The 26,507-nt window shown below is 34.6% G+C and overlaps 1 protein-coding gene across 5 annotated transcripts in view; it reads right to left on the bottom strand.

Moving 5' to 3' along the window:
- Positions 1-2,545: 2,545 nt before the first annotated feature.
- TMPO (thymopoietin) overlaps positions 2,546-26,507 on the bottom strand; it is a 28,120-nt gene continuing 4,158 nt past the window's right edge. Inside the window, exons 2-9 of one of the 5 annotated variants that reach the window (XM_014736760.3) lie at positions 22,597-22,723; positions 20,617-20,775; positions 15,151-15,248; positions 7,455-7,574; positions 7,260-7,355; positions 6,728-6,838; positions 5,565-5,653; positions 2,546-4,782 (exon numbers count right to left, since the gene is read on the bottom strand). In XM_014736760.3, coding sequence (XP_014592246.1) covers positions 4,497-4,782; positions 5,565-5,653; positions 6,728-6,838; positions 7,260-7,355; positions 7,455-7,574; positions 15,151-15,248; positions 20,617-20,775; positions 22,597-22,723 — 1,086 coding nt within the window. In that variant the 3' untranslated portion in view covers positions 2,546-4,496. Of the gene's footprint in view, positions 4,783-5,564; positions 5,654-6,727; positions 6,839-7,259; positions 7,356-7,454; positions 7,575-15,150; positions 15,249-16,864; positions 19,605-20,616; positions 20,776-22,596; positions 22,724-26,507 lie in introns of those variants that run through there. The other 4 variants (XM_023631505.2, XM_023631506.2, XM_023631507.2 and 1 more) reach the window with 4 other exon arrangements.

The raw sequence follows: 26,507 nt of genomic DNA, 5'->3' as shown, positions 1-26,507 counted from the left end.
CTGTCAGTGCACTTTCTCTTTTGGATTACTCTGGGAGAAGCCAGCTGCCATATCATGAGGTAACCTATGATGCCTCCAATCAACAGCCAGTAAGGAACTGAGGCTTACCATATACCCTGTGAGGCAGGAAGCAGATTCTGCCCGAGCTGAGCCTTCATATTATACTGCAGCCTTGGCCACTCCCCAATTTCTAACACATAGCAACTGCAGTAATTGTTTCAAGCTGCTAAGTTTTGAAGTTACATAGCAATAGATAAATTATTTCTTCTCCCAATCAAACCATAAGCTGTGATAGACTGTGATTTGTTATTAGGACAAAATAAAACAAGTACACTTTACACTACTTTGTAATTTCAAATTGTTCACTATCACAAGCTCAATGTGTTAAATTCTGGACAATAAAGTCAGCAGTGGTCTAGTATAAAAAGCATTTGATTAGGATTATATTTTTATAATCAGCTTTGATTTATTCCAAACAAGCTCTGACAAACTATGGTTCTTTGACTTACAAGGGTCAAACATTACTAATGCATCTCAGTTAAGAAAAAAGAACAATTAATAACAATATTTAAACTGCTAAAAAGCCTATATTGCTATTAGTTAATGGAATGGCCAAATGTTTTCTTTTTTTTAAAAAAAACTACTTCTTCCAAAGAACACCCAAGACAAGTTCAAAGATATTTCTAAAACTGCATCCATGCATTGCCAAACATTATACCTGGCACAGAGGAGGCAAATAAGTATTTGTTGAAGTGGGTGGTAAAACTTCATAAGCAATCAGTTTCAAAACTGCAAACATAGCATAAATGTCAGTTCAACTAGTGATTCTATACTGGAACATAACAGAATCACGTAGTGTCCCCCTACACTCAAAACTCTATGTCTCCTCCTCTATTTTCTTTCCCAATCTCTGATGGGAAGATGGTATACACACTCTGAAAAGCTCTCGCTTAACTGTCAATTCAAGGTGACAGATAAACCACATGTGTTTATAGCCTCATCCTGTTGAGGCTATTACTGAAAAGAGAATTAAAACATGTTTAACACAATAACAGAGAATGGGAGAGAAGCAAGACGTCAAAAGACAATATATTTTGAAAAAGTATATGAAGACAGAAAACATTAAGAAATGTAAAATGAATTAAAAGTTAAAGACAGCTCAAACTTAAATGGCTAGAGAGAAAGACTGAAACTAGAAGTGAACCTTAAAGAAACCCCAGGAGTGGGGCCAGCCCCATGGCCGAGTGGTTAAGTTCGCGCACTCTGCCTCGGCAGCCCAGGGTTTTGCCAGTTGGGATCCTGGGTGTGGACATGGCAGCGCTCATCAAGCCATAGTGAGGCAGCATCCCACATGCCACAGCTAGAAGAACCCACAACTAAGAATATACAACTATGTACCGGGGGGCTTTGGGGAAAAAAAGGAAAAAGAAAATCTTTAACGAGAAAAAAAAAGAAAAAGAAACCCTAGGAGGTTTGGAGCCACCACCAATGTTGGAGAAAGGAGCAAGGCTGAACTGGCATAGAGTTTGTATATGCAGTGTTGTTGTTTTTTTTTTAAAGATTTTATTTTTTTCCTTTTTCTCCCAAAGCCCCCCGGTACATAGCTGTGTATTTTTAGTTGTGGGTCCTTCTCGTTGTGGCATGTGGGGCCCTACCTCAGCATGGCTTGATGAGCGGTGCCATGTCCGCACCCAATTTGAACTGGCAAAACCCTGGGCCACCTAAGCAGAGCACGTGAACTTAACCACTCCACCACTGGGCTGGCCTCTGGAGCATTGGTCTTTTAGGTCCTCTCTGCCACATGATAAGCCACTGGACCCATCATTTTCCAGCTCTTCAAACTTTGGCAAGTTTCTTAACCTCTCCAAACATCAATTTCCTCATTTTCCTCATTTGTAATGAGAGAATAAGAAAATATCTATTTCATAGGATTATCATGAGGATTGAGTCAATACACATCAAGTGCATAGGACAGTATCTAGCACATGGTAAACATGCAATAAAGCACACCTGTTGTTTTAAGCCTTTGATGCTATTTGCTTTCTAATTAATTGCAGTGTATATATTAATCTGAGAATCACTAATTTAAATAAAATCACCTTTGGGGGGACAGATGAATGATGAAGAGATAAAGGCACTTTCATCTTATGAACACAGCTCCCTGATGAATATACCACAGCAATTATCTTTGCTGAGTTTCAAAGCAAGACTAACAATCATGAGTGTTAGACATAAGTACTAAGAGAGTAAAACTAGAGGAAAAAAAGGAAATGGAGACTGAAAGTAGTAGTTACTATATTGCAGAGTGGGAGAGGTGCCTCTGAGAGCTTCCCTATGTCATTCTGCAAGTATAATAGCTATACATTGCTTATTATGAGCAAACGAGGACCTCATCACATTACTATAATGATTAGAAGCAAAACATAAAGGAATAGATTGAAATGAGAACTAAACCTCAACAATCCATAAATACCACATAAGAAATGTTACCTGGAAATCTTATAGTTTTGTGCTATCTGAAAAGCAGTTATTGCAATGACAAAACTAGAGGTTAATTACTTTTTTATTATTGAATTATATTGTGAAGTCTACATCTACAATTTAATCAGGAAGAAATGCTTTGCATTTACATCAAGGACACATTTATTCTAGTGGAATAAAACAGACACAGACAAAAAAGACCAAGTACACATTAAAAAAAAAAAAAAGACTACGTTTTACCTGGTCCTATTTTTGCTATTTGGACCATACCTTTTCTAATAGAAAACTGATCTTACATACATATTAAGTCTGATTTATCTTCCCACATTTTTAATCATTAAATGCAGCCTCTCACAATTTCTAATTACAAACAAAAAATTGAAAACAATATGGGAAACAAAGTTTCAAAACAAAGTCAAAGTAGACTGCTATTACTTTATAGTGGAAAAGTTGAGTAAAACATGCCCCCTCTGTGGCTCATCTCAAAGAAACACTTTTATTCAGAAAGGGAAGCATTTTGATGTAGGAGTAAGTTTGCCACTCCCCCTGCAGGACCAGACCTACAAACATTTCTGAACAATTGCAAAGTATGTGAAAAATGTCTACAACTATCTAAAAGCTAAATATCAGAATAGGGCTAATTCAAATCAAAATTGTGTGCTGGTCTAAACATACATCTCCAGCTTTTTCCTCTTTAAAAAGTATCTTTTTATTTCAGATGATATGTAAAAATAACTTGTATTTTCAGTGTGCTTTATGGTCAATGACTGTAAAGTTGAAATTCAAATGAGTAAATTTAAAATTTTTGTTTTACTTGATTCTATTGAAATTTCAATTACCTACTACTTTACTTAACCAAGTTATACATGAGGTAACTTTTAGCTAAAAAAATAAATCAGCCACAACGATAAAGTTAACCATTTCAAGAGTACACAAAAATCATAATGCCCGCCTCATATTTAGAGTTTACAAATTTATGTATAACTACCGTGTATCCAAGAAAAGTTTACTACGTAATTTATAAGCAAATACTTTTTGCACTTTTAAATCAAATTATGTTAAGAAATATAGGGCAAAAAACTTGGCAGAGTTTCTTTTTGGTAACAGAAGACGATGCAATAATGAATCCAAGTGGAACCTAAGACCAGGGTTTAAAGTTTCTAACTTCTAAACAGACACACACACTTATTTATCTAAAAAAATTTTGGTAGCAAATTGGATTGACAATAAATGTTTTGCTGTAAATAAAAAGTACAAGTTTCCAATTACAGCCTTACAGCTAGCTAAATAGCTTTTAAAAACATGTACAGCCAGCTCACAGTTCTCTAAAACATGAACATGTTGCGCTAAGAGATCCCTACTAGAAATCAACTGTATTTAAATGGGTCTTACTGAAGTAGGACATTCATGATACTAGAAATCTTTTAAAAAGTAAGTACAATAGGGCTACAACAATAACATTACTATTAATAAAAGTTACAGAAGAGATTATTGCTGTACTTCTTGCCATAAACACCATCAAACTTTGTTGCAGTTACAAAAAGTACAACCCCGAGTTATTTTTTCTCTTACTGAATTTCATGTTTCACGCATCTCTAAAGTTTTTATTCAGCAGAGAATTCTTAAAATCTTTTCCGTAAGAATTCAAAGTATTTAAATGTGTAGCTTCACATTATACTACCATGTTTTGCCCTTCTTGTTTCCCAAATACACAAAAACAATATACATTTTTCTCAAAAATGAAATAAGATGTCCACATTAAAAAAATAAAGCCTACAAAAAAGTTCCAGAGCTAAAAAAGATTATTCATATGGCACAAAGTGATCTCCTACTAGTCCAAAGTCCAAAACATTTAAATGAAGTCCATTTATATATCTTGTTTGCTTTTCAATGGAATACTACATTTACTGAGGTGAAATCACATTATTTTTAGTTCTTGAGTCAATAAGTGTACACAACCTTTTTTTATACAGTTATTAAAAACAGGAGACCAAGTTGAATGTGCCAAAGAGATATCATTCATCGGATTTTCCAGAGTCATTAAGAAAACTTTGGAACGGATTTCCTTGGTTGGTTTCCATAGCTTGATAGACCAAAAATAGAAACATGGCCACAACAACAAACAGCAAAATTTTTATCCACATGGGAATGGAGCGTCCCTTTTTTGTCTTTTCTGACTTGACATCTGCCAAGGGAACATACTTGGGCACATATTTAGACGAAAAAGACTCCTCCATCCTGAAATCACTCAGTTCTAACGGCCGGCCTGCAGCCCCTTTGATCGGTCTGCGGCAACTAGCACTGTTGGGAGTGAAAGGAGGAAGAGAAAAATAAGTTTTAGCTAAAGTCATGATTTAGTTAAATAATGTAAAGTGTCCTTACCACTCCTAATTCCAAACACATTCCTTCAGGTAACAGTAGGAAACTGTCACATATAAACAGTGAGGTCAGTCAACCTGTTTAAAACTTGTATACACTTTTCATTTAAAAAGTTAGATGCATATTTTTTATTAGAAAAAAATATGCAGAACCTTGATAAATATTCACTAAACTTACCCTCGTAAAGGCTTTTCAGAGCTAATATATTTCTGAGATAAGAGGGAAAAAATAAGGTAGCTTGGCTATGATTCCTTCAGTCAAGAAACAATTCACATACCTAACTACAGTCTTTCCAATTATAAAAGAAAAACTCTCAGGGAAAACACGATTTCTCTCTTACTAGGTTTCTGTTTAGATTTTAAAATAGGAACTAAATAGTAGGTAAGTGATTTATTTACAAACCCTCAGCTTAACAAAGTTAATTTTGAAACGGACAACTTTCAAGAATATGAATTAGTGGCTTAGAAGAATTAAACTGCTCCCAAAAGAACAGTTTAATTCGGAGAAGAGAGGTACAGTAACTTGTGAAGAATTAAAAATTAAAATCCCCATAGACATATAATATTAAATAATTATGCTGTACGATCTAAATATACACAATTTTTATGTGTCAATTATACCTCAATAAAGGTGGGAATAAATAAGTAAATAAATAAAATGACCTAGTAGAATACATTAATACTTGTTTCAATATATCTGAATACCTAATTCCCGTTGGTGTAGATGCTTCAAAGGGAAACATTTCCTTAAGAATATCCCTTTCTATTCTTCTTTCCTCTGTCTTTTCTCCCACCTAATAAGAGAGAAAGAAACAAACAACCACAAGTTAAAATTTAGTGTAAATGCACAATTAACACATAATTTTAAATAGAAGTTTCAGAGAACAGAATGCACTTATATCTGTCCTAGCTTTTACAACTGCCATTTCTAAATTCATTATTGCCTAAGTATCCACACACTTCCAAGACTCTCTTCAAATTTTTTTAATGTAAGGATATGTTAATTTGGTAATTGGAGGTGGGGGCAAATCACTACACATTCAAATAAGTTTAAAAAAAACCCCACAAACCCTAAAATTCAGTACAGCTAATATGGCAGTGTAAAGTTTCCTCGATGGATTTCTCATGCTTTTCTTTAACATTAAAGAGTACATTGTTTCTTACTGTTAATAATTTTGTAATTAAATGATCAAATATAGAAGATATCAAATTAACATGGATCTTTAACAAATTTTAGTATATGTTTTTAACTAGAGTCAATCCAATCTTCCTAACTTAAAAAACATAAAATAATTTTTTTAACAACCTGATTTGCTGTGTTCACCTTTATGCTCAGATCGAAATAACTTTTGGTAAAGATTCATTAAACTTATATTCCATCATGCAGTTGGTACTTTAAAGCTTAATTATACAGGAGTTAAGCAATTCAAGCATTATACAACATCTCTTTAAAGTCCCATTACTTGACCTTTCAATGAAAGATAGTATTGTAGCCTTCCCCACCACAGCCCAGTAACACTTTCAACTCACATCCATAACAAAGAGAACATGTAGCCCAGTAACACTTTCAACTCACATCCATAACAAAGAGAACATATTACAAAGCAGCACACAAATGACCACTCCCTTGAAAACTAGAACTTGAGGCACAGAAGCAAGAGGATAGTATTAGCATGTCATACTATATTAGTTACTTTCCACTGTCACTACCAAAAGTATGTCTTTAAAATAATATATGCATATACACACACATACACACACAGCACCCAATAAAGAAAGTTCTGCTCCCTCCCACTCCAAAAAACAAATATAAATATTTCCTCTTTACAAGATCAATGATAGCATCGATCTAAATTTTAGTCATTTACTTCAGCTCTTGTCAATGGTTTCTTTGGTGTTCTTCTGGGTATGTCTGAGAATTCAGTGATTGGCAGAATAGGAGCTGCGTGCTTGAAATTTCCAGTCACCCTATTGACAACCTGCCAAGATTCAAATTATTCAGACTCAGAATTATCCAAACATAACAAAGACACGTAAAAAGAAAAAAAGATATTCTACTTCTGTAATATTTGAAACTTTCCCTTAACACAAATTTAGGCAAGAGAACCTAGAAATGAGCATATTCATTGCTTTTACACGTGAAACCTTATCATTCTTTAAATATTTTAGCAAAAAACTATCCTTATAATACTTAGGATTCTTGCACGATGAATTAAATTTATATAAATTGGTTACATTGAAAAATTCTAAAATTCAGAATTATATGGGGAAAACGAGTTTAAAACATAACGTTTAAAAACATGTAAGTTTGAGATTTGCCAAAATTCACCACCTCCCCAATTCTAATTAAAGGGTAATTTACAAAGAATACCACTTGTATAGTTTATGAAACATATTTACTAAGGTTTCGTTGCTTGAAGCCATTATGGTTTCAGCTATGGGAGTACTCTCTGAAATTATTGCACCATCTATACGAAAATGTTCTGAAGTTTCCACCTGTTAGTTTGAAAACAAAACAAAAACAATAAATATAAAATAATCACTAAAACCCTACCAATCTGAAAACCCAATGCTAAGCAGTAAGCCTTGCATCACCCTTTTCCTCGGAGTTCTTCTGGACCCTCTTGTGGATTCCCTAGTTAATGCCTGCAGAAGTCCGCCTTTTGAAGATCCACTTGTCCAGTCAGTCTCAGTTATTCCAGCTTGAGAATAGCTCTATTCAAGCATCGACATGTTAAAAAGTCATATTCTAACATCAAACACCTTAATAATGGCCATATTAGCACACTGAGAAGCCATGAAAAATCTCCAAATGCCAGCATTTGCAAACAATGCTACGTCCTCAAAATATTTCTAAATTTATTGATTGAACTGATATGTAGGCATCAGAAAACACTTAAAGTATGGTAAAATACATTAAAGAGTCCAACTATAGGAGCTCACAAATGATAATAAAAAGGAGGGAGAAAAAAGCACATCAGTTTATCACTGGCTCCTTTTGTGACTTGCTGTTTGCTATTTGGCTCTAGTATCGCAGCTGCATCTCTTGGGCTAATCGTGACTTGTAAGAAAGTCATCTGTTACGACAAGCCAGCTTTAAAACAAAATACAAACTTTTACAATTGTCACCATAGATTAAATATTATTTTCATGTGATTAGGATTATTTAAATAGAATCAGTTTAAATTATAATCCATACACGGCTATCTGAACTTAAAAATTCCCAGGTGTCAAACTCTTCTTAGAAACAGATAGTAAAACTGAGCAGCAACAAAAACCTGGTGCTCACCTCCTTCACGAACATGCAAGCCTAAAATGCCACTGCCTCAGTGTGACCCACTCCTCACTGCAGAAAGATGGAAAGGTCACAGTGAAAAGACCACTGTTACCTTCCAGTCCCAGATTCATTTCTCCCTGAAGAGCTGACTGATTTTTCCTCATTTAAAAAATAGCACAGCAGTCTTTACACAATAGTTTGAAAATCACTAGACTAGTGCTTCTCAAATTGTAATGTGCATCATCAATCACCTGGAGCTTTTGGTAAAATACAGATTCTGATTCAGTACCTCTGGGGTGGGGCCTGAGATTCTAAGTTCAAAGTAGCATGTTATTCAACTTTGAAGCCAGTATTACCAGACGATTCTTTTAAATTCTTTTAACTAGAGAACATCTATCAATGATTAGTACTAAAGTGTGCTTATATTGTCACTTTGGCTTTCAAGCTAATATTTTATCTAAATAACTGATGTTTTTATATCCAAGTCAGTGTCTATTAATTTTAAAGACAGATATATTTTACTCTTATCCTGAGACAAGGGTTTATTTGACTGGAAGTATTACTACCAAAACCTCACAAGGTACAGGCATAGTCTCATATATCTGATTTTGTATTAATCTATATTTGGGATTGACACTGTAAGTTTCCTTTGACTCACACTGAATCTCTGGGTTCCTTTTCCTATCAATTAGGAAATATTTGCTGAATGAAAACTTAATGTTAGTCAAAAGACAAATCTGTAAACAATTTACACACATATAATAAATGCTTGTTAGTTAAATTCCTGATTATTTAAATGGTTCTCAATCCCAGTGGTACACTATCATCTGGAGAGCTTTAAAAAAATATCAAATGCCCCCAACCCCAACTTATACCAATTAAGTCAGAATTTCTTCTAGAATGGCCTGGGCATAGCTACTTTTTATAGCTCCTGAGAGGATTCTAATGTGCAGGGAGAGTTGAGAACAACTGTTTTATGATAGTATGACGGACTTATGATACAGCTCAAAGGCAAGTATTTTTTTAAAACTACTTTCAACACTGTTTTCTCTTTAATAAGCAATTACTCAACACCAATAAAAATAATTAGAAGTATTTAAAAAAAATTCTAGGGCCAGCCCCGGTGGCCTCGTGGTTAAATTTGGTGCACTCCACTTCAGCAGCCCAGGTTCAGTTCCTGGCCGCCAACCACACCACTAGTCTGTTAGTGACCATGCTGTGGTGGTGGCTCACATACAAAAAAGAGGAAGATTGGCAGCAGATGTTAGCTCAGGGCTAATCTTCCTCAGCCAAAAGACCCAAATAACCAAAAAACCCCCAAAACAACAACAAAAAATACTCTAGGGGCTGCCCCAGGGGTGAAGTGGTTAAGCTCAGCGCACTCTGCTTGGGTGGCCTGGGTTTGCAGGTTCGGATCCTGGGTGCAGACCTACACTACTCAACAAGCCATGCTGTGGTGGTGTCCCACATACAAAGAGAGGAAGATGGGCACAGATGTTAGCTCAGAGCTATCTTCCTCAAGCAAAAAGAGGAAGACTGGCAACAAGTGTTAGCTCCGGGCCAATCTTCCTCACTACACCCCTCCAAAAGATTCTAGTTTGATAGCCTATCTGGTATTATCAATGTATACTCAGTATTTTAGAACTCTTCAAAGAATTAAAATCTAATGAAATTAGAAAGGGCTAATGAAATTATCAGTTATGCAAATGATACACTATAAAGACCAGATATTTTACTTATGTCCATGAAAGTAAAAGGAGGGGGTGAAGAAGACACATCCTTTCCTTAAAAGTGATTATCTACCAAATTCCAGGACTTCTCACTTGTTATGTTTTATTTTGACTAAATAACTGAAATAATCTCTTCATCAAAAATTTTATGAAACATCTACTGAAACTATTATGGTTAATAAAAACCCCCACATTTATATGTTTTTATGAGTTATCTTTGACATTAAAGGCCAAGCTCCATTTAAAGATTTCTTATTTTCTTCTGTGGAAAGAAACACAAGAAATTCATTGGTTTCCTGTGGGAACAGCTGGAAAACTGTTGGGGTGGGAAGGACACTTTTCACTATAAATCATTTATACTTTCTTTTGTTCAGATGTATTTAGTTCTTTGGTTGAGGATTGTTAACCAATTTTCTTAGTTCTTTACTATCATTATCTAATTTAGAAGTAATCATCTTCACAGAAAACTGGCAACCCTTCACACAACCAGAAAAAATATTCTGAAGGTTAAAAATGTTTTTCTACCAGAATCCACCATAAACAAGTGACTTTGAGAAGAAAATATAAATAAAAAATAAAATGATCATTCAATGTTATCACTACTTAATAAGATGGACCAAACAATTATTGATTGAAAAGAAACTCAATGCTATATAAAATTAGTAATTAATGTGATTCCTGTATGTTCTATGGCCAAAATCAGAATTGCAGTGTCATCAATTTTCAGCAAGATATTCTATAGGAAGTCCTGAATTTATTATGAGACAACAAGAGGAGGAAACAAAAACCTTCTCACACTGACTTTTAATAAGCTCTCAGGTAAAAAGTTATTCAGAAGACGTTATGCAGTTGAAGCACATGAGAATGTAGGAGCTGGGCTATTAAAGGAGGCTATAAATCCCAATGAGTAAAAAAAATGTACACAAAACTAGGTTATAAAAAGAAATAAGCAGGGGCCAGCCCAGTGGCATAGTGGTTAAGTTTATGCACGCCACTTCGGTGGCCCCGGGTTTACCAGTTTGGATCACAGGTGCAGACCTACACACCGCTCAAGCCGTGATGTGGTGGTGTCCCACATACAAAATAGAGGAATTTAAAAAGAAATAATCAGACTAATTAAAAGCCACCTTACTCTGAAGAACTACTAATTTAGGTAAAACACGACCAAGATGATTTCTCGTATTAACTTTTTTTAAAAACAGCATATTCGTCCATTAAAGAAAGGTACTCTCATATATTGCTGATGGGAATGCAAAATGCTTCAACTCTTACGCAGGGGAATTTGGTAACATAATAGCAAAATTACCCAGCAATTTCAATTCTAGATTTACTGAAGATAAATTGGCTAGAATATGAAATGACACATACAAAAGGCTGTTCATCAGTTCATCTTTGCATTATTCAAAATAACATATAACTGAGAACAATCCAAATATTCACCAAAAGGAAAGTGGCTGAATAAATTATAGCACATCCATAAAATGCAATACCATGCAGTGGTACAAAGCATGAGGAAAACGGCTATACTATATTTTGATATGGAGTGATCTCCAGGATATGTGTTTAGATTAAAAACAGAAAGACAGAAAAGGAATGTGCAAAGTAGGCTGCCTTTTACGTAAGGAGGAGAGCATAAATAAATATATAAATCTATGTATTTACTTATATTTTCAAAAAGAAACGAAATATAACTCAAAACTTAAAAATAGTTACCTATAGATGGAAGGAACAAAGATAGAAACTAGATTTCTGACTCTCTTATGCCTAAATAAAACCACATATTCTCAATAATTAAAAAATAAATGAAAGAAAAGATTCTTGCAAGTGCCTGAGCACAGTATTTTGATTTTATATCCTAAAGACAAGAAAAACTGCCCAAGAAAACCCCCAAACTGCATTTAGCAGCCTGTTAGTGGTAATACTGTATTACTTAGAAACACATACACATATATATATAGTGATAATTACATAAAAGTAACAATATTATTTTAAGAACCAAGATACTCAGCATAAAAGAAATACAAGTAGGGGCCGGCACCACGGCCCAGTGTTTAAGTTCGTGTGCTTCACTTCGGCAGCCCAGGGTTTCACCAGTTTGGATCCTGGGCATGGACATGGCACCACTCACCAGGCCATGTTGGGGTGGCGTCCCACATGCCACAAGTGGAAGGACCCACAACTAAAATATACAACTATGTACTTGGGGGATTTGGGGAGAAAAAGCAGAAAAAAAAAGAAAGAAAGAAATACAAGAATAACACCTAGAAGTTAGATAGCCTGAATTAATAAATTTGATGAATTCATGATTTATTTTCTCTTTCTAAAAAACAAGTACTCCTAGCTCTACCTACTGAAAAGGATTAGAAGCAGTGACAGCCCAGCAGGAATGAACACTAGCATCCAGATTGTTGGTAGCTTCCAAATATTTTCTATTAAAAGGATAAAGGTCCTTTGGAAAAATGGCTAATTTGATAAGAGGCGGGAAATACACATGAGCCTGGGAGGTCTTACTTGCCAGAAAACAAACTATCAAAGACAAACAGCATCAATAAAGAGACAGACGAACCAACTCAGTAATTCTCAATGGCTAAAGACAGCAAAATTTGAACATGAAAAAGGAATGACTATAATTGATCATAAGTCAAATATATAAAAACTATACTAGTAGAAAGATTTTATTGATCACTTTTCAAAGTGACTAGGGCACTTTAAGTTGAAAATTGGCAAATAAAAGGCAAAAAACAGGGGCCAGCCCCACAGCCGAGTGGTTAAGTTTGAGCGCTCTGCTGTGGCAGCCCAGGGCTTCGCTGGTTCGAATCCTGGGCATGGACACGTCACCGTTCATTAGGCCATGCTGTGGTGGTGTCCCACACAGCACAACCAGAAGGACCCACAACTAAAATATACAACTATGTACTGGGGGGGATTTGGGGAGAAAAAGAAGAAGAAGAAAAAAAAGAAGATTGGCAACAGTTGTTAGCTCAGGTGCCAATCTTTAAGAAAAAAATTTTTAAAAAAAGAAAAAAAGGCAAAAAACAAGCATTTATACTGACTCTCCTGTATGAATTTTATTTCAAGGTAACTAGGCAGTTCATGAGGGAAAGTTATTTGAATTCCAGATATAGATGTAAAGGAATGAGAGAATGAGATAAATCACCATCTTACAACCTCAAATGAAAATAATGGATCTAGACAAGAATCATAAATGGCTATCATAACCAATAAATGAAACGGTGATGTGGAACTTTACCATGGATGGATCAGGTTTTCAACATCTGAACCTATTACTAATTAATTTTAACATCATCAAAAAGACATCATGTGCCTCTCGAAATGACACAATATGAAGGCCACAACACCATTTATGAAGTATTCTTGTCAAAGAAACTGAAGCTGAATGTAACCAACACACTCTGTGCTGTCCATTATGGTAGCCACTAGCCACATGTGGCTATTTAAATTAAATAAAATTAAAATTTTAGTTTCTTAGCCACAGAGGCGACATTCCAAGTATTCAACAGCCACATGTGGCTAGTGGCTACCATAATGGACAGCAGATATAAAACATTTCCATTATCACAGAAAAGTCTATTGCACAGCTTTACTACAGGTCTAACTCCCAGCATACAGGAAATACAGGGTATAGAAGAGCAAATTAAATCATATTTAGGAAGAAGCAATCTGCCAAATCCAGAATGTGGAAAATTCTGTAGAGAAACGACCTGGCTTCTTCACCAAATAATGGAGGGAAAGGAAACAGTTATAGGGGAAATCGCTACCTACTTAAGAGATAAAACAAAACAAAAAACACCAAATGATATGTGGAGATTGTCTGCATCCTGATATGAACAATTTAATCATAAGAGAGACATTTCTGAAACTGAAGGAATTTCAACAGATTAGATATGAAAAAGTTATTAATTTTATTAGGTCTGGTAGTGGCACTGGCATATTTTATATAGTAACGCATATATATATATTAAAAAAACAGCTCCTATCTTTAGAGATATACACCAACATACTGACATTTTAATGTGTGAGATATGATATAATGTGATGTTGGAGATTTGCTTTAATACACTCTGGCAAATGCAAAACAACAAAACCAAAAAGAATTTAAAGGCTGGAGGGTGCGGGCAAAGACGAAACAAAACTGGTAAAATGTTGTCAACTGTTGAAGCTCTATGACTGTGTGACTGGAGGGTCATTAAACTCTTCACCCAACTTTTCTATGTGCTTAAATTCCCCATGCCTGTCTATTTCAGTGTCCTTGACCACATTTTCCTAGTTTCTCTTGCTCTGTTATTTCCTTATTCTTCAGCATGCTCCTGCAGCTCTTCCCTAGCAATACTCGATAAAAGGGTAATATTTATTCCAGTATTTGGTTCTATATTAAATAAAATCTTCTTTCATTCAATGCTCTACACATTCCCCAGTCACCAAGCTCATTTCTAACAAACAGTTCTGAAATTCAACTTATCAACTTACATCAAACCGAGAGAGACATGGCTTAAGAAATCAAGAACACTTTTTCTGAGGATGTGTGACTTTAAAATGACAAAGAGAAGATGGAAAATATAAATAACCAACTAGATAAATCTTCCAGCTGGACAGAAGATAGATAAGGAAATGATTAGTGACAGCGGTCTTGTAAAACATCAGCAAAATCAATGCTCGATTAGAGTCAGTAATTTGTTCTCTGTAAACTAGCTCTTTCATACCTGTGCTTATTTTTCCCCTTAGTTTCCTATATTTTCCTTTGAAAATCTGTATCTTGCCTCACCCATGATAAAAAAGGTAAATTTCATCTAGAATAAGGAAGACTAGTGTGGTCTTAGGACCAGACTAGCCACAGAGTTGAGGGAAAAGCCACAGAAGATAAGACAGGCAAAAGTAAGAGCAGTCAGAAATCCAGAGACAAAGACAAAAATATAAAACCCTTCCCCTGCCTTTTAAAGAAATTAGAATTGCATAGGCATTTCCACCTTTAAAAAATATTTCTCTTAAAAAAGCAGTATGACTGGCTTTGAACCAAGCTTAGCACAGAATCAAACACAAATGAGACATTTATTAAACACTTGCTTTTGCAGTAAGCACAGGCTACACTATTGACAAAAAAACACAAAGTTTACATTTTGAATGCCATTTAATGAACAATAGAACGAACACTTCATTGAGTGCGCTGGAATCTGGTGTCAACAATTAACCAAAGGCTAGGACACAGGCAAATTAGTGTTGTCAGACTACTTACACCCGAACACAGGGATCACAAAACTCAAGATACCTGATTGTGCTCAACTCTTCTTTGCTTGAGTGTTACTGGAGTCTTTGCTCTGCCTTTTAGTGGTTCTCTCTTCTCAAGCTTGAGCTCTATTTTAGAGTCTGGAAATAACATTGGAGAAACCATTACTTTCTGAAACATATAATAAACTACAGTGTCATCCTGAAACTTCTTTGGAACCCTGGTTTTAGGCACATTAATATGTAAAAGAAGTTTGTTTATTGGCATTACCTCAATAGACGAAAACTGTTTAACTGCAAATTAGTCTTTAACTGCAGTCTCTGTCTTTACAAACTTTTCTTTTCCATTTCTTATTTTATTCTATTTTTGTTTCTCTCCTCCAGTCCTTAATCAGATCACTATTTCTTCCTATTTATTCTCCTCTCCTTTTTCTGGGACTAGTAGTCCGAAACATAAAGTGAGTTCAAACTGCTCCTGAGGAGGCTTTTTACCAAAAAAATTCAGATGTAAGAAAAGGACATTAAAATACATAGTTGTAACCATTCTTTGTTCATACAGCATATTAGTACTATATTAACAAAGGTTAGCTATTAAATTTTGGAATATGGAAGGGAAAAAGCTATAGGGAATTTTAAGAATTAAAAAAACCTGTATGATATCAAGCCTCTAATAACAATAAATAAGTGCGATGACATTAATACGTAAGTGAAGTTTAAGTCTTTCCCCCTTTTTTTGATGTGATTATAAAAAACCCGGGTACAGTTGAGGAGGAAGGGAGGAATCTTGTTCACAGAAAAGCACAACCAATCACAAGTCACTTCTTCTCTTCCTCCTCCCCATAATGAAAACAAGGTAACATTTCTTTCAAGAGAAGCTAATGCATATGTATTCCTTAGCGTATCACCATGATGGTTATTTACCTAATAATTCAAATATATATACATCTTTTTATAGGCTTCAATACTCCATTCTCCTAGTCTTGATCTTATCACCATTTGAAGAGCTAGATTTTTAAAGACTGATAAAATTAACTTCCACATTTTTGTGGCCTTGAATCATAGTATAGCAAAATTAACGTAAGTTACCTGTAAAACTTCTATTAGTATTACCAAAAATCTCTTAGATTACTTTTTTACTAGACAGAAATGAAGCCAATTCTTAAACAAAAACTTAGTTTTGCATAAACTCAATGCAGTTGTGCTAAAAAGTAGTCCAGATAGCTGTGTCTTGCTAACTACCTTGTCTAGTACTAGTCAGTCCAGAGTCTACTTGCAAGCTTCCCCAAAATGAACAGTGATTTTTACTGTGTTAGTTCAAATAGTTCAATCTTTATTTAGGATTAAGGTTATCAACTCCATCCCCCACCTCCCAATACTTCTGTTAATGGATCTATCATTGTATCTATGTTTAGGACAATCCTTAGCATTATAAAATCTTATGCTGTTAACTCAGAATCTACGAATTAGAAAGGGCAAAATAAAGAACCCAACATCAGTTGAGCAGAAATTGATTAAACAAATAAAGTATCTGGTTATAGATGAATTCCTTTAACAAATTTAAATTCCAACAGCCAATAACATGGTCCTCAAATAGAAGAAAAACCACACAACAATTAGAATATTTTCAACTATACCAAATGTCAAGCGAGTTTCCATGATGACATGGAAAAGGGATGTTCACCCACAAATATCTAACTTGTTGCAACTCCAAGAATAAAACACACATACAACATGTTTCTGGAGACCACACAAAACTGTTCAAATTTAACAACTTTATTGAATTTGAAGAAGCATTCTACAGCAATACATTAAAAAAAAATCACATAGTGCTTAGTAGGTACATGTATACATGTACATTTCAGAAGACAAATAACAAAATTACTCCCTGAAGGGGGCAAAGACGGACATAGTCTAAGAATAGAGTAAAGGCTAGGAGTGCCCAAGAAACTGCATTTTGCTTATACTCAATACTACTATTTTCCACAGAAATACAAAGAAATTTGATTATCAAATGTCTCTACAGTTAAGACTCATTCATCTTACAATCATAAAAATGTAAACAGAATATACTGCTTTATATAGACACACAAGATACTGGAATAGAGTATTTCTTATGATCTTTCTAAAAAATCTAATAACAAATTTGCTTTTAGAATTTAGATTAAGCCTAATCATCCATGAAGTACAACATACCTTGAAAGAGTTACTAAAAAAAATAATAATCAAGCCCCATCTTTCCACTGTCTAATTCATCTGACAAACTACAGCCATGGTGGGAATGCACTATCTCAGAATATTATGGTCTAGAGCACTATTTCTCAAAGTGTAGTCCACAAACTGTATGCTCCCAGTCCATGAAGAAACGAGGCACTTGCATCAGAATGTAAATTAGTACACTGTTTTCTCTGCCAACAAAATTTTACCACAGAAATAAACCCTGTCATCGATCTTAAAAGTGCCTCTAGGTTCAAATTCTGGTGCATGCTTGTCTGTGGAGCAGTAACAGTTTGCAGACCGGCACTTTGAGTTGCACTGATCTAGACTATTATGAGTGACACTGTAGACATAAGTAAAAAAAAAAAAAAAAAAAAAAAGGGAGAAAACAAAAGGAAAAATGTAGACAAGTTCTAGAAAGTGAAAAGATATCTAGTAATATGTAAAACAGTGAAGACTAATTATATTCTAGTTAATGGATTTTTAGTGTTCAAGAGTTGTAAAGTCTTAATAGGAAAGAGTGGATTATTTGAGACAAAAAAGTGATCTACAAAGCTTTAAATTGTTTGTATCAGGCTTTCCATCTGCGCAACTTAAAAAAAAAGGCAGTTCTTTGTAGGCAATTATTTTTATTTATTACTGTAATTTGATGGGTAGAAGCTTGACACCGAAATTGGCCCAATCTGGAAACCAAAACTACTTTAAGAGAAAATAAAATTTTGGCATAAAAGTACTTGAAATTCTTAGAAAAGCTGCTAAGTTCCCCATATCAATAATAGAATAGATGTCTTTATTCTTAACTCCATTAGTGTTTATTTCCACGCTTTTTAATTACTTTGTATACTTCTCCTCCAAATAATGTTCCACCTTTAAAGGGAGTAACAGCCAGCTTATTCTTAGAAGCTGGATTAATTTTGCAATCCTTTAACCAGAGACACCGGCGACCTAAAGTCGAAGATCCCATGGTGTGGGCAGCCATCTTTACCTCATCGAATGCAGCTTCACAAAGAAATGAGGCTGCGTCATATGTTTTGCTCAGAATCCCAAGTGCCTGGTGCACACGACTAGGATCTGAGCTAAGAATTTGTGCGGTCTGACTAATGTCTGCCTGCATTGCCCGAACTACAAAGGCTGTATGGGTTGCAATCTGCAATGCTGATGCAGCAGCTTCATATGCTCTACAAAGTGCTAAGTCCACCTGTTTATCACAAGACTCAGTGGAAGCTGCCTGAATACCTGCTGGTGGAGTGGCTTCAGAAATACACCCCAGGATCTCATCATCTACTTTTGGAACTGATAATATCCGTGTCGCCTCTCTGGAAGAAATTGGATACTTGCATGCCAATGAAGGCAGTTGCCTGTCAATTTGCTGCCACTCCTCCTCAATTACTTTTAAAATAGATTCATGGAAGGGAAAAGACTGTTCCGGGGCATCTATTTTATCATGCTGTGACTGTTTAGACATTTCTATGCCTAAGGTAGTGAGTGAGTGAGAGACAACAGCTTTGGTGAAAGACGACATCAGTTCAGATTCAGGTATATTTTGAAATCCCACAAAGGAACCCGAATCCTTTTCCTCTACTGACTTTTCACTGAGTCTAGGGAATTTTCGTGGAGGAGTCAGGGATTCAGTTTCTTGATAATTAGATTGATCAATTCTCTTCCTTGTGTTTTCTACATCCAGTGGGGGTGTAGAGTTAGAAGTCCCAGGCAAACTACCTACCCCACCCTGGACCAACAGAGAATTGACATAATCTCTGATTGCCTGAGCAAGTGGTGGAGAAATTACTTGTGATCTCTCAGACTCTGTAACATGGGACCTCTCAGTACATAATGGTTGAATTCCACTTTTCTCTCCACGGTAAATATTTTCTACTATGTCTTTATAGCAAGTAGTGGTGGTTTCTTTAATCAGTGAAGGAGAAGCTGCAGTAGAGACCAACATGGCAGCGAGTTCATGCTGAGAAGATGTCGAAGAACTTTTCTCTAAACATCTATCATGGCTAGACTTGGAGGAAGTAAACAAATTCCCTCCAGAGGCTAACTTCTGCAACTGCTCCCTGCCAGGCAAGGCTGTAGCAATAAGAGGTTCCCTAGGTGGGTCTCCCTTAGAAGTATGTACTTTCTTAGCTGCCTGTAGTTCAGTCCTGCCCAAAGGAGGACGGGTGGAGATTTCAGGAAAAGAAATATCCTGAAAAAATCCACCAGAGGGAGTAGTTGGAAGTTCAGAAAAAGGAACAAAATCCCTAGTGGACTTCACTTTCTTGTGTTCTTTCTTCTTTCCTGTAGAGGCAAAAGAGGCAGGAAGTTTAAGTATTACTTGTGTTTAAGCTGACTTTATTCTTTGCCTCCTTGCTAATATAGTGCTGTTGAAGGAAAAGACTCTATATTTCATATTCTGAACAACCAATCTGACAGACTGTGCCCTGGCAGGCAATGCTTATGGAGATATAACTAATTTGGGTCAAATTAAATCACGAAATTAATAAACAAGTCATTGAATTAAAAGGTTATAAATATCAAGTTGTTCTTAGAATAAATTTGAAAAGGTCATTTATTTCAGGTACTGTTTCCAAAAAATATTTAAATATGGTCAAATTTTCTTAAAATAGTCTACTGAAAATATGTCAAAATATTTGCTTTGAAGTTGCCTTAAAATCAGATTATCTAGTAAAAACTCTAAATCTAAATGCCTATCAATAGAGAACAAAGAAAACATGCGATACGTAAACATTACTGCTATTTATCATGAGAAATAAACCAGACATATATGTAACAAATCAATAAGATGAGATCTCAATAATAGAGCAAAAAAACAAGCAAGTGATAAGATTTAACACGATATCATTTATATAGACTTTTTAAAGTACAAAATAATACCATGTATTAGATAGATGTACATGAAAAATTAATTAAAAACAGACTGGAAAGATAAGCATCAAATTAACAATAGTGGTTGCTTCTGTGGAGATGATACTTGGAGAGGCATAAATGGGGGAACTTTGTCTTTATTTGTAATACTTTATTCTCTTAGAAAAACGACATTTGAAGGAAAAAAGATCCAGGCACCTGGCAATTTTACGCGACAAAAAATTAGATATTTGTACTTTTCTGTTTCTTAGAATTCTCAACAAAAGATATTTAAATCAAATTACTTAAAGGATTACTCATATGTAATTTTTGTTTATATCATTAATCTTGGTATTATTCTAAATTTTATCTTCTTCACTGTTACTGTATCTTATGAGTCTGAAAAAAATTACATATATTTGATTAACATCATTTAAAATTTTACCTTCTTCGTTGTCACTGTATCTGTCAGAGTCATTACTTCCATTCTGTCTTGTATTTTCTGCTGAAGAAGAAATTGTTGGCAGAGGGGTAGATGATCTTGATTCTGTTCCTTGTTCCCTCAGTTTCAACAGCTTTTTCTCATACAGCTTCCTGGTTGTTCCTGCATTAAGGCACAACATGCTTTAGGACTCATGTTATCTTATTTAAGATCCAGCTCAGACTTCATCTTTAGCAACATTAAAATGTTACTTTCATTCTCTTCTTTCCTAAACTTAAGTGCTTAAAAATACTATACAATGGATTCTTTTCTAAAATAGGCTTTCTTCTGGGATTTTAACACATGATTACAGCAATGTTTCTTTAAATAGCATAGAATACATAGTAGATTGATACAGATCTTATTACACATCATCTTCTGAAAAGCCATGTATGAGTGAGGATTTCTGACTGAAAAGTTTTGGACTTTGTGTCTTTTCTCCAGTATTATCTAAGAGTACTTGCCTTTGTAGAAAAATCATTTTTATAAACAGATTGTACTCCTTTGAATTACTATGCTTAAAACGCCACAACTCTAGGAGATTAATATGCCTATAAACAGCCATTCAGTTATGGGAAAAGTCCTAGAAATCAATTTAAAAACTGAATATATTTGACACATAACATTGTGTAAATTTAAGGTGTTGTCTTTAAATATAACCACTTTGCAGTTAAAATGACCTTTTATGGAAATGTGTGTTACTAATAGAAATTATACAATTAGCAAAGTAAAACTGATTCTAAACGAATTCTTAACACATTTCAACATCAAGGACAATTTAAAATCAAAAATAGCTTTTATTTTGCTTACACCAGCTGTATGTCTTTCCCTGATTTCTGTAAGATGAATAAAATGACAATAAATATGTATTTTTAGAAACAACACATATCTCAAAATGTTATATAAGCAGTCTTAAGATGAACAGCTAGGGAGGGGGAGATGGTAGGATGTTGGTCAAAGGGTACAAAACCCCAGTTATGCAAGATAATTAAGTTTTGGAATCTAATGTCATAGCATGGGTCACAGTTAACAATACTCTATTACATCTTCGAAATTTGCTAAAAAAGTAGATCTTCAGTGCTCTCACCACACGTATACACAAAAGAAAACTACGTGAGGTGGAGGTGAGGGATATGTTAGTTAGCTTGATTATGGTGATTATTTCACAATGTCTATGTACATCAAGTTGTACACCTTAACATATACAACTTTAAAAAATAAAGAGCTGATAATACCAACATGTAATTTATGTTGACGCATAATACACATTTTTCATCACCTCCCTTTTGGAATTTTAAGTGAAAAATTTAAAAAGGATATCAAATGTCTGTTGGTAATCACATTAATAGGCTTATTATCACCTATTTGGAAGCAGTGTATTAAATAAAACAAAAGAAAGACAACATTCCAAATTCTTGTTTGCAACTATACCTATAGGAAAAAACAAACCCCTAAATCACCAGTTCAAATTTTACATAACTTAGAAAATCAAAATAGATCTTTCTCATCTTGAGGTTACTGCCAAGACCCTCCAAAATTAAGGCATAATCAGCCTTGCAAAATCACCTATTAACAGTAACCAAATGATGGAAATTTAGTGTATTTAGTTTTTCCAGGTTTTCTTTTTTAAGTTTTTCTTTAGGGTATCACTCTTGAATTCCAATCAAGACTTTTAACTTACTGATTTGAATGAATGTGGCCAGACATGTTACCTCATCTAAGATCCAAATGTCTCACCAGGCAGTGTGATACGAGCACCACATGAAATAATCTCAATGACAGAGGCAATCTTGGAGATTATCTAGTTCTCTCATTTTATTTCCCTCATTTATAGTTAAGAAAACTAAGATACTGGTCATATAAATGATTAATGACAGACTGGCCTTTAGAAACAATTTGGGATACTGTTTTATAGAAAAGATGTTTGAAATTTTATCAACTTACCCACAATAGGACCAGGATTCACTCCATATCTCACAAGCTGATCCAGAAGCTCTTCATTAGTTAGCTCTGTTACATCTAGATCATCTTTATCTTCTAGTCTGGGTCTATCAGTTTTCTTTGTGGCTTTCTGTAAACAAAGTCCAGTTATCACCGTGACATGAATTAAAAAATGTTCGTTTACTATATAAATAACTGTATACAATAAACATGCAAATTCACCTTTAAGTTGATTTATAGTTATACAAGGCCTTAGCAATTTGATTAACTTCAAAGCAACTCATTGTTTGCAGATATTTTCTAAGTTCAGTTTAATTACACAAACCTAATAGCCAAGCAAGCAACTCAAATTTTAAAGACATTACTATTAAAACAGTCAATTTTGGCCAACCTATCTAAAGAGGAGGTGATGGCATCAAAAATTCAAAAGCATACAGTAGGTTTAAATATTTTTTCCAGAGAATCACAAATACAACTTACTACTGGCCTCTTTTGATAATCCTTAAAAGTTTAAATTAACATAGAAAAGCTTAAGTTAAGACTTTACCATAAAGGTTTATACTTAGTCATGCATAAATATGATTTCCTTTAAACAAGCATATCAGAATTTAAGAAGCCCAAACGAATATTCTTACTGTAAAATTGTACAATAAGAATTGTAGCCAGTTTTTGGTGCTTGAAGGAAGTCAGACAGCCTTTCTGGCTACATATCACCTCGGACACAGCTTTGCTGCCACACTTAGTTCTACACGCTTATTTCACTATGAATAACTGAAAGAACATAGAACAAGCTTTGAGAGAAATTTCAAAGGAAGTTTTAAAAATAATTTAAGCAATGGCAGTATTTACTGGAAAAACTATATAAACTTCCAAGGTTAAACAGAAGAAGGGAGCAAAAATATGGTATCTTTTAGGGTTGTGGCAAATAGCCTTACAAATGCCTCAGTGATCCCAGAAAGCATCAGAGTACTGAACATAAATGGCTGTTAAATAACGGTCACAAATATCAAAGTCAGTTTAGGCCCATATTTAAGGCAGAAGAGTCAATATTGCATCCTAGAAATATTTTATGCAAAACGGCAAAAATCATAAAGTTGTCTCAACTGCTTACTTTTCAATGATGCTGGGGCGGGAGTAACCAGACTTTACCAGAATTTCTTTTTTTTAAATCAAATAAAAATTTGAAATATTTCATATAAATATTATGAGAAATTATTCTTTAAACATAGTTGCTAATAAGAATAATGATATCAATTCAAGAGAAACCTTCAACATAATTTTTAAAAAGGGCTGTGAAAAGTTAGTGAGGTACTTTCAGAAGGCTTTAATACACATATTACACTAATCTAGGATCATCAGGCACAAATCTTGAAGAAACCCACACCTTGAGGTCAAATAGTGGTCTAGAATCTAAGACAACTATACTCTATCAGAGCCTTGAATTCTTTCGAGAAATGACTTTTTTTAAAAGAACAAACCTAATCCAGTGTTAGGGAGGACTTGAATTTCCCAAAAAGTGTGGACAGGTTGGGAAGAAAAACTCCATTGTATAACATAAAAACTTTTAATAAAAGAAAATCAAATCAGGTACAGATTGCTTGTAGATAATCCCTCCCACCACAAGAATGTTCAAATCTACTAACAAGAAAACATCCAGGAATTTCAACTTCTTGCAACAGCCTGAGGTTTTCAAGAAATCTTTCTTTGGCACTCAACACATTCTACCTATTTTTTATTAGTTATCTGTATACATGCATTATCTTCTCCAGATGGTGAACTCCTTGAAAAATTGTCCCCAAGTCTGGTTTGTTATCAAAACCTCAAAACTTTTGGAAAAGTTATCCCTATTTTAAAAAGTCTCACTCCATTGTGAGCCCTAACTCTTGGGCCTGAGAACCTGAATTTTAATGTGTATCAGGGGATTTTGGATACAGCATTTAAGACGGCAGCAGGAGCAGTGAAACACTCATATTTGTATCTGAAGCATCTAAAATTTTAAAAAACAAGGCCAGACAGAAGAATAGGCACCTCACAGATGTTCTGTTGAATGAATGAATAAAAGTGGCATCTGGGAAGGGAAAAATAAGCCACTTATTTTTAAAAACTCATTTCTTGTTAAGAAATAACAAAGGCTTATCAAATTGAAGCAGGAAACCAACTCCCCTACATTTTCTTAAAATATGATGAAAAACTACGGTGGTATAAAGAAATCTTAAGAGGCCAATAAACTGGCATAAGGCAAGTCAAATAGAGTAGAGGTTCATAACAGCCTACCTGATTTTTAATTTGTAGGAAGAAAACTTCCAGAAAAGTAATACCATTTTATGAAATATCACATTTAATAGGAATAAAAATTGGGTGACAGGTAGTGTGGTATACATAATTATCAAGCCAGCAGTTTCAATCAGGAAGAAGGAACTATGAGTTGTACTCATTTTTGCCTCCTTTAAGTAAATAGCGTAATCTCTTAGTTTCATTCAGTCAAAAATAACGAGTACCTACTACATGCCAAGCACAGTTTTCCAGTTTCTCCCCAAATACCCTATGATCTCCAATGTCTTTTTCAACTTTAAAATCCAACAGTTATGATATCACCCATGAGCTATTCTTACTTTCAATCTCTACCATTACCAGAAAAGATGCTAAAGTATAACAGTAATAATTATACAATAGATTCTATTGAGCACTTATTATGTACCAAGTTGTGCTCTAAGTGCCTTATATATATTAACTTATTGAATCCTAAAAATCCCAAGATAGATACTAATATTCCCATTTTACGAGAGGAAATTGAAGTCCAAAGTTACACAGCTTACTCAGGCAATCTGCATACAATGCTACAGAGTAACATTTGAACAGACTTTATGTATACATCACTTTCACAAACTTACCTCATGCAATTCTGAAAAACATACGATAGTAACATTGTATTGATCTGGCATTAAATAAAGACCAAAAAATTCAGAAATCACATGCTGTAATAGGTACCAATTGCTGAGCACTAGACACCTTTACAAATGCAACCTCATGTAACTCTCCATCTAATTAAATAGCTATCAGATTATTACTATTTTCCAGATGAAAACTGAGCGTCTGATAGACAATGTTCATTGTTTGAGGTCATCTGAATAAGTATCAGACCTGGAATTTGAATCTATAACTCTCTGACTCAAAAGTCTGTACCCTTAATACCTTACTGTGGAGTATGGTGGCCAATTTATGATTTAATTAACATTTACCATTTTTAACATACTTTTTATTGTTCTGGTCATGTCTTTAAATATTTCCAGTTAAGAATTCATAATCTACCAGATCAGGCCATTCAAGAATGCTGTGCTCCACTAGATTCCAAATGGCTACACTGCTTTGCACCTTGGAACAAAAAGGCAGATCACCAACTCTGTAAGTGTTTATTTTTGTGTCGACGATCTACATAATTTCAACACCTAAAATTACTGGTATCATCAAGATGCATAAAATGCAAAAACTAAAAACCAAAACCAAATTTTGAACATGCTAATATTTGTCATAGCACACCAAGTGCCTAAGAGACTGTGGTGGTGGCCAATATGAAATAATTTCTCCTTTAATTAAAAATATTCCTCATAAACCTGTTTTTAAATAGAAGGTATATGCTATGCCTTTGGCCAAGTCATTAATGTTTGTTTTAAAATGTTAAAAATTCACCACTTAAAAAATCTGCCTTATCTGCAGCTCTCAAACATAATTTGGCTTTCTCCTTGATTACAAATATTCTTTTTTTTTTTTAGATTTAAAAATTTTTTTTTCCTTTTTCTCCCCAAAGCCCCCCGGTGCATAGTTGTATATTCTTCGTTGTGGGTCCTTCTAGTTGTGGCATGTGGGACGCTGCCTCACTGTGGTTTGACGAGCAATGCCATGTCCGTGCCCAGGAT

This window comes from Equus caballus, chromosome 28 (assembly GCF_041296265.1).
Source record: "Equus caballus isolate H_3958 breed thoroughbred chromosome 28, TB-T2T, whole genome shotgun sequence".
Lineage (NCBI taxonomy): Eukaryota > Metazoa > Chordata > Mammalia > Perissodactyla > Equidae > Equus > Equus caballus.
This window is presented reverse-complemented; position numbering and strand designations above follow the sequence as displayed.